A 13,033-nucleotide genomic window follows, 5' to 3' on the forward strand; every position below is an offset into this window, starting at 1 on the left:
CATGCACTGTAACAATTTCATACATTTCCCTCGTGTCTACCGATATATGTTATAATTAAATTCTATAATTTCAGTGAGCATTTTCCTTGTTTATATAGTGGCGTCATTAAAATTTCATGTAACTTAATAGCTACTATTAAATTTATTGTTTGTTTTTAGCTTCTTACATTTAAAATGAAATTAATTTTAACAATTTCTACAGCAAAAGTTTATGCGAAATATTTAGTATCATAATATTTCTACGTTTCTATTAATAAATGATTACGCTTTTATTATTATAAGACGTAAGTCAACACGGTTTTCAGGCTGTTTTCAGAGGCGATGGAAATGGCAAGATGTAATAATAAAGATGTCTACATGTACAGAAAATCATTTTTACTCAGGAAATAAATATACCATAAATTCGCGGTATTAATTGATACGTTTTCGTAAAAGCTCACTCAATATTAAAAGAGATTCTCACAAGAACAGTCTGTAAAACGTGTGAATTTCGAAGTATTACCAAAATACTGTTAGCTATGCCAACTAGCATCTATCTTTGCTTCAAGATATTTTCACTATTACTTAATTTTTTTTATTATTATAATAATATTTCATTATATATATATTTTAAAATATAAAGTAAATAAACTATAGTAGTTTTTACTTCAATTTCAACTACAAGATTGAAAAAAAATACAGGCATTTTCTAATAAGTTTTCTTTAAATAAATTCTTTGAAAAAACTACAATACAGGGTGGCCCATCGAAAACGTCTCGCAAGGCATAACGGCTAGGGTATATTTTTTTTTTCAAAAAATCCCATAACAGGTCAATTTTGTTTATGAGGGGGACAACTTTTGACGCAAAAACGATTGCAAAATCTTTAACCCTCTAAGCGGGGGTGTCATCCCCCAACTTTTTTCAAATGGTAAGGGGAGTCGAGAGGCGCCGCAATGAAAAAGGCTTTCTATTTTCTATATTTCTGAAAATGTTGCCCGTCAACCTCCATAGAGTAATACAAATTATTTTCAAACCATTCTCGAACATTCTGAAGAACTTGCGGGGTCACTTCGCGACCAACATCAATAATTCGTCTTCGCAGGTCTTCTAATGAGGCGGGTTAGGTTACTAGTGCTATATACTTTACTTTTTATGTGTCCCCATAGAAAAAAAGTCTAAAGGAGTCAAGTCGGTTGATCGGAGAGGCTACTCAATTGCACCCCTTCGTCCTATCCACCGATCGGGAAAGATATTATTTAAATAATTACGCACATTTTGAGAGTGATGTGGAGGTGCACCGTCTTGTTGAAATATTAGTTCGGCTTCAACGTATCCAGGATTGTTCTCTATGATGTCAGTTAGGGCTGGGTCGATGGTATTTTCTAGTAAATCCAAGTACATATCACCTGTTAGATTTCTAGGAAGAAAAAAAAGGTCCCACCAGCCCAGTACCGACAGTTGTGTCGATTAACTACACCGTTCAAAAAGAAATTACACTCATCCGAAAAACACACATTAAATAGGAAATTATTATCATTCGCCACTCGTTTACTCATAGTTTCGCAAAATTGCAAGCGACGGCCAAAATCGTCTTCGTTGAGTTCTTATACCAACGGAATTTTGTACGGGTGGAACTTATTTCCACTTTTTCTGCATGTGAGTACATCATAATTGTTAAAAAGTTTAACAATATTGAGAAGAACTTCAAGTTACAGAACAGCTATCTAACAACTACCGCACCTGATCGTCCAACCTTGTGGCAAGTGAAAAAATGCGTATAAACATCTAGAAATAATAAGAAAAAACAGCAAATTAGACGAAGGAATTTATCCTTATCATTTACTCTGATAAATGTTTAAATAAGCTTTTCAAATTTCAATCCTTCATATTTTCTCAATGACTCGACCGATTTTCAAAAACGAAGCGGGAAAGTATAGAGAATAGAAAGCCCTTTTCATTGCGGTACCACTTGACCCACCTTCCCATTTGAAAAAAACTGGGGGATGACACGGTTGAAGATTTTGCAATCATTTTTCGGACAAAAGTTGTCCCTCTCGCAAACAAAATTCGATGTGTTTTTGAATTTTCTAAAAAAAAATACTCTGGCTGTTATGCCTTGCGGAACGTTTTCAATGGGCCACCCTGTATATTATGAAGTCAAAACTTATTTTAATCAAAGGAATTGCTCTTTTAGAAAAAAACTTTTTTTGTTCGGATAGTAACAATAGCACACATTTCTCTTGTAGTTACAGATACATGTTATATTTAATTTTCGTACTTTCTAGTGGATATTTTCCTTGGTTCTAAAGTGACATGATTAAATTTTCATGTTTAATTTAATAGCTACTATTAAATATATTGTAAAATGTATATTTCATTTCTATCTTAATATTTTTAGTACGAAATTATTTTTATGGTAATTGCTGCAACAAAAGTTCGTGTCAAGCATGTATTTCTCAAAAGCAAAGTTACGACGTAATTCAACGCCATTTTAAAGACAAACATTAGACGATCCAATCTATTTTTCCATGGCTCCTTGATTAAAAAATAGTGTTATTAATATGGCACTCTAGATTGAAATATAAAATAGAATTCTGTTTAAGCGAGAATATCAAATGTCGACATATGATATGTATTCAGAGTGTCATGTTCTATCAAATAAAGTAAAAAAATACCGGGAGTGATATTTAAAACCTGTAAAAAAAAAGTTGTAGTCATTTCCGGTGAAACAGGAAGTGACCGAAAACAATTATTGAATGCGTCAATAAATATTCATTTATGTCATATACTAACGTACCAAATCTCGTTTTTTCTGAACAAATAAGTAAAAGGGGTGAGCCACTTTTGAGAAACACCTGGTATAGTGATTGAGAGTATTGTTTAGAAAGTAGTAGATAGGTTTATGTCTTAACGCCAGATAAGAAATTCGTCGAAGATTTTATGTACTAGTTTCAAGTTTGTGAAAAGTATTTGGAAAAAATAAACTTAATGAATATAAAAGTTATAAGAATGATAAAATTTAAATTAGTTTTTTTTCCAAGAAGTGAGGTTAGTATAAGGATTTGCGTGCATATCGTCGGCTTTATGACGAACAGCTTATCTCGATTTTCGGCAATTTTGAGAAATCAAGGTCATGACATGCCCATGCATTGGGTCATTCTTTCACATAGCGAATTTGCGAATTGAATTGCATAGTGAATCTCAATATTATACCTTTTTTATTTTATATTAATCTAAACGTTATGACGAAGATGCATATATGAGATACCTACGGCTCTTTGTTATATTAATTGTTATACCAGTTGTTTTACTACAAGAAAGATGAAATTTGAGATAGGTCCTTTGTTTTAAGTTATGAAAATGCGTGCGGGAGAAAATGACACATTCTACCTAATTATTTTTTGATGGTTGCTTTGGAGAAAATAAAAGTTCTATCATGGCAGCAGCTCTCTTTTTCAGTGTGGCTAATTTAACACACTTGAAAGACAAACCATGGTCAGAATGAGTTAGACTCATCATTTAGCTGTATCGCGTATCCAGAAAATTGTCCGCCAACAATAATTGTATAAAAAGGGCACATGTGAACAAACATGATTTCTTTTGTTCATTTTGGTTTTTATTAAATGGACCGTGTTTAAATACTCTGTATTAGAACAATATTTTACCAAAAATCAACATTTTGGTGAATTTTTATTTCTGTTAATTGTAATTCGATGATTGATGATTCTTTTCGTTAATTTTCTTTTCGATCAATTATTGCTTTCGGGTAATTCTCCTTCGGTGAATTGTTTTAGGTCAATTTTACTAGATCCATTGTATTACTCGTGCAATAAAAAAAACAGGCGAATTATTTATACAAACTAGCTGTTACCGGTAATTTGTGACAGTAATAGAACAGTAGCCCTAAAACGATAGCTAATTTTTTCAACATCTCATTCTAAAATAAACTCATAACCAAAACCAACGAAAAACGAAAATATCAAGAAAAGATCAAGAAAAACGACAAGATCAAGACGTAAAACTCCTTTGTACTGGGGATAAACCTGTCCTTAAATCACTAGAAGATGTTTTATTTTAAATCATTGCCTCAATTAATTTAATCATTTTATTATTAAAAATGTATTTTCGTATAAAAATTATTAAAATAAGGTAGATAAAAGTATTTTCATTTATTTTTTTTTTTGCTTCTAGAATGAACATTTCATTTGATTTCGGTTTTTTTACTTGTATGTATCTAAAGTAAAAATTGTATTATTTTTTCCCTTATTAAGAACAGTTTATCATCATTTTTCTAAATTTATTTTACATAGGCGTTAGTATACTATTCGGTCGGTAATAAATTAATTATATTAAAACAAAAAGGCGTATCAAAGTAAACAACTAAAAATAAATTATTTAGTAGAATTTACCCTCAATTTATCTTTAGTACATTTCCTCAGAGCCTCGGTTTAAGTGTTAATACAAAAACACTATTAAAAAATTAAAGACTTTACATTTATTGGCCAGATAAAGTAAGTGATTTTTTTTAAATTGCTCTCCTGATAAGTAGCAAAAATCAAAATACGTCTTTTCGTTATAAAGCCGAGGATTTGTGCACTTATTAAGGAACCATTTTTACTGTTTTCGTTCACCGTTTATTCAAAATTCGAATTTAGGATAAACAAAAGAGATAATTAATTAAAAAATCCTGTTTTTAAACAAATTTATTCAATCGAAGTTAAGTTCGGAAAAATTAAAAGTAATTTAACTTTTTCATTTTTAAAACACTCGCTTCCCTTAAAACAATATCTCCAACATTGCACTTGATAAATGTTTTCGTTCTCATTAACACGTTCCGGGCTATCCCGGTGTAAGCGACCGAGAAAAAAGTATTGAAACTTTAAAAGCTCGATCTAGCTCGTTCTAGCACTTCACTCTATTTTTCCAGCAAATAAATAATCGAGACTACACACCCAACCACCCTTTGTAACAAGTTTGTAAGTTTGAACTTTTTTGTGTGATATACTCATTTAAATAAAAATAGTAATAATAGTTCTTTTTATTTACACTGATTTTTTGTTGGCATGGGTGTTTATAGAGTGTGGTGCATCGGAACACTGAACATAGGAAATCCCATGTAAATTTTGGAAAGGTCAAATATTATCTCCCCAGATCATTTTATGCAAAAGTTGTCTCATTTGGAATACAGTCTCTCCAACGACAAGATCAGACGATCCACAGATAGATTCTGTCATTTTATTTTCAAAGGAATTTTAATTTATTTTACAAAGAAATAAGTTGGTACAATTGGAACGCATAGCAGAAAATTAATGTATTTTAAAATTTGAGTGACAGGTGATTACTTCAAAATGTTGTGAAAGAAACTGTATAAAATTGAAAAAATCTAATTGAGTTATTTTATTAAAAACAATTACAGTTTGTGGTAATACAAAACAAGCAAAAGTGTATATTAAAAAAACACCACATACCAAAAAAATATAATAAAAAAGATTTCCTGCTTTCAAGCCGTGTTTTAGGGTCAAGCAACTTCCTGCATTTATTGTTACATTTATCAATATAACTGTAAAAATAAAAAAAAATAATATTGCAGAGGAATAAATAAAACAAAATATTTTATTAATAATAACACTTACTGAATTTTATACCTTAAAAGTTGGTTAATTAACTTTGATTTTAATTTTTGTAAACCCTAAAAAGTATCTTTTGACATTATCTCTCTGCAGTACTAAAATTTATCGTGTGCTGCTATTTTAGAGATATGTAACTCCAGTTTTAAACTGTATTAACTGTTTCCACTGAATTAACTCCAGTTTTTGGTACCATATACGAGATGGTATACAAACTTTATTTGTGGGGCTAATACAACTCTCTGGCCATAATCTCTGGCAAACTGTCTCTGGCGGTCTCTGGGCACCGAATATTAACTGTAAACTATGGTCTGGGTCAATACTTAATTTTACCTTGAGTTTTCCTCCACTTAATTTTAAAATACACGAAACACACGAAATAATACAGTCGAAAATGCAAAATATTTATCATTTCTATTTGACATAATTTGACACAAAATTATAACCTATAATTTGGCAAGAGCTTGACAATTCTAAAAAATCTTAAGTCGAGTTCATAGGCCTCGGAGTCCGTTTGTGGTTCATCATTCCGTCAAACCAATATTACTGAAATATGATCATTTTTTAATAAACCAATAAAACTGGTTAAAAACAACAAGAGATGACGCATGACGGATTTATATATAAACCCATACATAGTTTACTTAAAAACTATTAGAAACTTTTTTTAGTTAAATGAATGGATTGGTATGGACGTCATCTGCTTTTTTCTTCTGTCATCGTCTGTCGAAATCTTACCTGAGAAAAAAAGCAGAGTATAGTCATTTAAAATATATTTGCAACAATATACCTTCAAATTAGTAAAATTTATAATACGGCCCAAAGAAAACTACAATTAAAATACCAGCAAAAATGTGATTGTGTCATTGTGAAATTCGATGTCACATTATGCATAGACATTATGTTTACAGATGATACAAAGAAAACAAGGTATGATCGATAGCGGCTTCAATTTCGTTCAGTTTACGTTTAGCTGTTTTTGTTATCACCTGTGACATAGGAAATATGAAAAAATAACCATATTGTTCAATTGCCACTAATAAAAAAACAAAATAGGGAAGAATTAGGACAAAATCTCAAAAGTTATGTAAAATCATTGAGCTTGACATTTAAAAAGTAATTTTCACATTTATTATGTGTCATCAGTTTGACGATTTAAAATTGGCGCGCGGAGCTTGCCGATCTCAATGGTACCGTTATCACCTGTGATGTAGTGACCAAACCTGCACAATATCATACCTTGTTTTCTTTGCATCATGATGTTTACAAGAATTTGGAGGTGCCAAATAGAGTAATTTTGTATAAATAGATTTTCGCAACTTCTGAAAAAGTTACGTTGGTTAAACAGCATTTTGATTTTCCAATGCCGCTGCAACACCCAGTATATTGGTTTCTTGCACTAGATTTGCTATAAATTCCCATTTCAAAAATACTAAGGTCTCATAATCCATACCAAATGGTTTCGAAATATTACCATTTTTGTACAAGGTTTTTCACACATTTAACTGTAATTTTCAATTTTTTAATATATTCAAATTTAATTATACTAAAAATCGGTTATCAAATAGGAGGAAATAACTTAATACTTTTATTCCATTTACAGTTATTGTTTAAATAAATTAATGAGAATCGTATATACAAGAATTATGATCAAAAATTACTATAATATTTATAATATACATACGTATAGATTAACTTAGTTCCATAATATTAGCTTTACATAAAGAGACTAAAGTTCAGGGTAAGGTTCAGGGCATTTCATTTAAATCTAGCGATGGTACGTTAGAGGTTTATAGAGAAAGTGTGATAATTTTTTTTGAAAATTTGGATTATTACATAAAGGCACCTGCTCCATATCTGTCTAAATTATTTTCATCTGAAATTAATAATTTGAACATCATTTGAAAAGTAATAGGTAGCATTAAAATAGAACCCCCGGTATATTATAAAATTTTGGAAACTGCTTTCATATCTCATAATGTTTCTTTTATATTAACCTAAATCTATCCCTAATAGTTTCTAAAATAAAAAATTAAACATCTGTGAAATTGGGAGATCTTGAATAAACAATGGTAAAGTCATGAATTAAACATTTTAAAAGTTAAATGTTGGGTTATAAGTTAACAAAGGTCGATATATTCAATATCTCTAAATCTAAAAAGTGATTGCATATTACACAGGCAGAACAAAAAAAAAATATTTATTTTTATTTGTTATGAAATTGCTGAAATCTTTGTTATATTAAATTCAACCTTATGTATCTTATTTAAAAAATTAAAGGACTAATAAAATTGTTGCTTGTCCTGTATTGAACCAAACTTTCACAAAAAAATCAACAACTTAATTTCTGTCAATAACTGTAATTCGATGATATTTCTTTTCGAGTAACTATCTTTTCGGGTAATTTTCTTTTCGGTTAATTGTTTTTGGGATTTTTTTTAGACTTATCCCAGCCATCATCACTCATTTCTTATTTGTAATTCGAATTGGCAGTATTGGCAGTGTCATTATCACCTCGTAAGTTAAAACAAGGCAAAACACTCGAATTATCTCAAGACGAATAAGGTTTGTTTGTCTTTCTCACTCTCTTTTATTTTTTTTGGCAACAACAAAGAAACAGATTACTCCGAAAAATCGACTACTTGTGTTTGTGAATCATAGGAATCGTTAAAGAATTTCATCATTAAGAAAATTCGAATTGTTTTTTTGTACAGTGTGGTCCGAACTGTATTACGGAATCTTCGGCGGCATGTTCTGCAGATAAAAATAAGTAAAAGAAATATATAAATGTATGTCCTAAAATGGTTTTTTTTACGTTTCGGAGATACAGGGTATAGAAGTTTCATTATTATTTCGATTTTTTCCAAATAATTTCTGAAATAACGTCAATATTTGGATAAAAATTTGTGTCTGGGAGTTTTTTGGCATGAGAAATTTGATGTTGATTTTACTCCTACTTGTAGAGGGCGCCCCCTACATGTTTTTTAACGGGTTTGAAGAGTAATAACTTTTCGTCCGTACCTGTATAAAACTACTGAGTAAAAAAATATGCATTTACGACGTTTTTTACGTAAAAAAAGGTACCTTGGTAAAAATTACTACGGGTAAATGTTATCGAGATATTTAGAATCAAAATTATCAATACCTGTCACCATTGACGTAAATTAAACACGTTAACTAAATAGTTATTGGACTGAAATCATAAATTTGAAATGTTTTTGTGCCAAAAGTTCAACAGAAACTGTTTTATCATCATTTTTTCCATGAAAAATTTGTAATTAATTTAAAATAATAAAAAGTTCTCAAATTTATAATTTTACTCAAATAACTATCTAACCAATATGTCTATTTTTAGTGAATAATGACATGTATTGACTATTTCCATTCTACATATCTTCAGAATGGTTGTTCGTAACAATTTTTAAAAGGGACATTTTTCCGTAAAAAATTACGGAAATCTATATTTTTTCACTCAATAGTTTTATAAAAGTACGGACTAAAAGTTATTACTTTTCAAAACAATTAAAACACATGTAGGTGGCGCCCCTTACAAATAGGAGTTATATCAAAATCAAATTTCTCTTAACAAAGTACTCCCAGACACCAATTTTCATCCAAATTATATTCTAAATATTCTGCCGAAGTTTCCGAAATACATTTCGGACCACTCTGTATAATTGGATCATGATAATTAGTTTCGTAATCGAATTATGAATGATATTTAATTTGAATTATCCCATTCCATTTACAGTGCTAAATACCATACACTAATTTTGTTATTTTCTTTACAGATTCCTGAGCGTAAAGAAGTGGCTCCTACGCAAGAAACATCAAATCGAACTGGCCCGTAAACGCGGTTGGAAGGGCTACTGGGTGTGCTTGAAGGGCACCACGCTGTTATTTTACCCGTGCGACTCGAGGGAGGGCAGGAGTGTGGAGGCTGCCCCCAAACACCTCATTATCGTGGATGGGGCCATTATGCAGCCCATCCCCGAACACCCCAAACGAGACTTTATTTTCTGTCTGAGCACAGCGTTCGGTGACGCTTATCTATTCCAAGCACCGTGTCAGGTAATTTTCGTTATTCTTTGTTAAAAATTCTATGCCTTGGACGATTTATAAAATTCTTAACGCGTTTACAATATTTTTAAAGAGTTGCTTCCTGTAAATCCTACGACAATAATATTTAATTGATTCAATTCGTCACCTGGAAACATCATGTACAGGGTGGGTCCAATTCGACGCTTTTAAAAAGAAGCACCCTTTTCTATAGAAGATAGACGAAAACTGACATCGGTATCTGGAGCTCAATTTTTATCAAAAACGTGATGGTGAAAACCGCATCTGTTACCGTTTCGGAATTACGAAGTGGGGGTAGATTTTTTATTTGGGACACCCTGTATATTTTTAATTCATTAAAAAATTAAAATTACATTTCCAAAAATAGAGCACACTTGATATTCTGCTCAATTCCACTTCGAGATATAGAGTTTATAAAAATTCGTCCACTTTGAGTAAGAAGGCTTTGAACGGCGCCGGCTATAATGCAAAAAAAATCTAGCTGTCAACAGCAATTAAAACGAAAATAATATTTGCAATGAGAGATGCAGAATTTTTTAACAATTTAAACTGTATTTAATAACATCAACACATTAAAACTACATCTAATCACAATAAAAACAAATAGCTAACCAACAGATGAGATTTTGCTACAGGTGTTCGACTTACCGACTTTATACAGATTGTTAACTGGACAGTTACTTATAGGGGAACAGAATGGCAACACTGCCTATTGAGAACGCATGCACTTATAGGGTTTTCTGCCGACTCGTCCCGTCGCGTCGTCTATCGACGAGCGGGCCGAGGTTTCCGTATTTCAACCATAAAGCTCTTGCCGCGAGTATTAAACAAATTAACAACCTGTATAGTCTTCTGTTATGGAGGGACGGGACCGATTTTGAACATTTCTCGCGGAATTCATTAACTCACTGGGGGTGAAAGATACCATCGCATAACCGCTAAGTATTTCTAATTCTTGTCTACATTATATATAGGGAATTTAAAAATAAAAACTTTTATTCTACCGCAAAAATAAAAATCCCTAGGCACTAAGTCCGGCGGCCTCGACGGCCAATGGCTGGGATCTGGTTAGCTATTCAATTATTATCAAAATTGGCTGCAAAAACTTCAGCGTTATGAGGCGGTGCCTCGTCTTTCTGGAAAAATATGTTTTCGAGTTCCATTAGGGACAGATCATCAATAAGGGGTCCAAAGCCTACTAGTTAAAAGTGGCGAACTTTTAAAATTTTTGTATTTCGAAGTGGACTATAACAAAATATCAAGTGTGCTATATTTTTGGAAAGGTAACTTTAAGTTCTTTTCAGTTAATTAACTAATTATACTTAAACCATTAAATTCAACGTCAAAAGGTGCTTTGGAAATATTTTCATAAAAATACAAATTGTCCATAGCAAAAATGTTACAGCGATTTTTTAAAAATGCACATTTTTTACCTCTTGATATTTTATAGAATTCGGCCTTCTTGATAAAATACTCGCAATTTTATTAATCACAATTAGTAAAATTAAAATAAAAATAAAATTATTAACTTATATATTTTACCTAATTTATTATTAAATATTTTTACTATTAGTTATTATTACTATTAGTCCAACCTACGGCAATTTGAAATAAAAAAATAATGGTATTTAAGATAATTACAAAAAACCTAATTTTAAAAAGTTTTAATATCCTGTAACTCTAAAACTATGCATTTCCATATCCATGTTTCTAGGAACTTTTTTCATATTTTTTGATGAGGAATAAATGAGTACTTATTTAAACCTTTGGCAAGTAAATGATATTAAGTTTTTTAAAGAGGTTGCTATATATTAAATAATAAATTAGAACGGCACCTGTCAGATTTAGATCAAGGCGAATTAATAAAAGTTTATCTCATCAAGGAGGCCGAAATCGACAAAATATCAGGAGCCAACTTTTAATCAACATTAAACTGCTTACACTATTTCGCTAACAAGAGAAAAAAAAGTCAGTAGCGTTCATGCTTTTTTTAGAAAAATATTCCAAAGATAACTTTTTTAGCTTTAAAATATGTCGCATTTATAGTAACTTTTAACCTCAAAATTTCATTCGAAACGCTAAAAGTACTTGGAAGAACATTATAATAAATCGAAAAAATATTATGACTTTAACACACTGTAGATACTAAACAAAGAAGTATTGAACCTATGTTGATATGAATAATAAACCTTATTTTTACGTGAGGAATCTCTCCACGAGAGATGGCATAGGTTTTTTGAAACACCCGGTATATTTGAGAAAAGGGGCCCTACACCCAACTATTTGATCTGCATGCCAAATCACCACCAGTTCAGATCATATTTTCAGATATATTTCTTATTGCTCCGATTCAAATTATTGTCCTGTAGATATTTGTATTACAAAAGCTGTTAAATAGTAAATTATAACTACCTCAAATTAACATATTTTTTTATTTTACAGATTGAACTAGAAAATTGGGTCAACAGTATCCATAGTGCATGTGCAGCTGCATTTGCTCGGCACAGAGGAAAAACAGGGACTCTGCATTTGCTACAAGAAGAAATATTTCGATTGGAAAAAGCGATAGAAACGGTAAGCTAACCTACATAAAAAAATTATATGTAATTTGTTCATTATCATTCACAAATATTGTCGACGAAGTAATTATATTGAAAACAAAATGTTAACAAAAAAATGACAATAATTTTACTATAAAGCCGGCAACTTACGCAGCCATTTCTTGAGGCCAATCTGCAGTGGAAAATCGGTAGTAGAAAGCTGCATTTGTTCTCTATGTATTACAATTTAGCAGTATGTTGGTGACGTTTTGCTAGATAACATAATAGATTGTCAAGATGCAGCAAGAAGGTAAATAAGTGGTTTAGCAAGATTACTATTTATATATTTAACTATGAACCAATATACAACTGTGTAAAATATTTAACATTTTAATAATATTATTTAGTAGGCATTGACAACAGTTTGAAGACTTTTAAGATTCTCTCTAGGCAGATGCATCAAAGGCATTGTTTTTTTTATATGTTGGTCTATGTCGTCTACGTTTATATAATCTTCTTAAATATCATATTTCTAATTTTCTTCTTAAAATTTTTATTATTTAATTATGTTATAAGACAGGAATAAAAGAAATTGACACAACTGAGATGTACTCCTGGCGACATAATGCTCAGAATTTCCTGGACTACCCGACGAACCAATAAATCCATAATCCAAGAACTGATCATCATAGAACGTCTCTCAACTTCTATACAGTCACGTATTTTTAAATATTTCTAATACATATATTTGGGACAACTAATATACAGCTCGGGATTTCTACTACCAGAAATCCAGACAATCAAC

General features: G+C 30.9%; 1 protein-coding gene across 1 annotated transcript in view; it reads left to right on the top strand.

The window, feature by feature from the left end:
• Positions 1-13,033, top strand: part of LOC115883013 — a 638,791-nt gene that overhangs the window by 553,703 nt on the left and 72,055 nt on the right. Inside the window, exons 18-19 of the mRNA XM_030901288.1 lie at positions 9,400-9,679; positions 12,131-12,262. Of these exons, the coding sequence (XP_030757148.1) occupies positions 9,400-9,679; positions 12,131-12,262 (412 nt within the window). The remainder of the gene's footprint in view (positions 1-9,399; positions 9,680-12,130; positions 12,263-13,033) is intronic.

The sequence above is a fragment of the Sitophilus oryzae genome, unplaced genomic scaffold, assembly GCF_002938485.1.
Source record: "Sitophilus oryzae breed Bouriz unplaced genomic scaffold, Soryzae_2.0 scaffold_1801_pilon_pilon, whole genome shotgun sequence".
NCBI lineage: Eukaryota > Metazoa > Arthropoda > Insecta > Coleoptera > Curculionidae > Sitophilus > Sitophilus oryzae.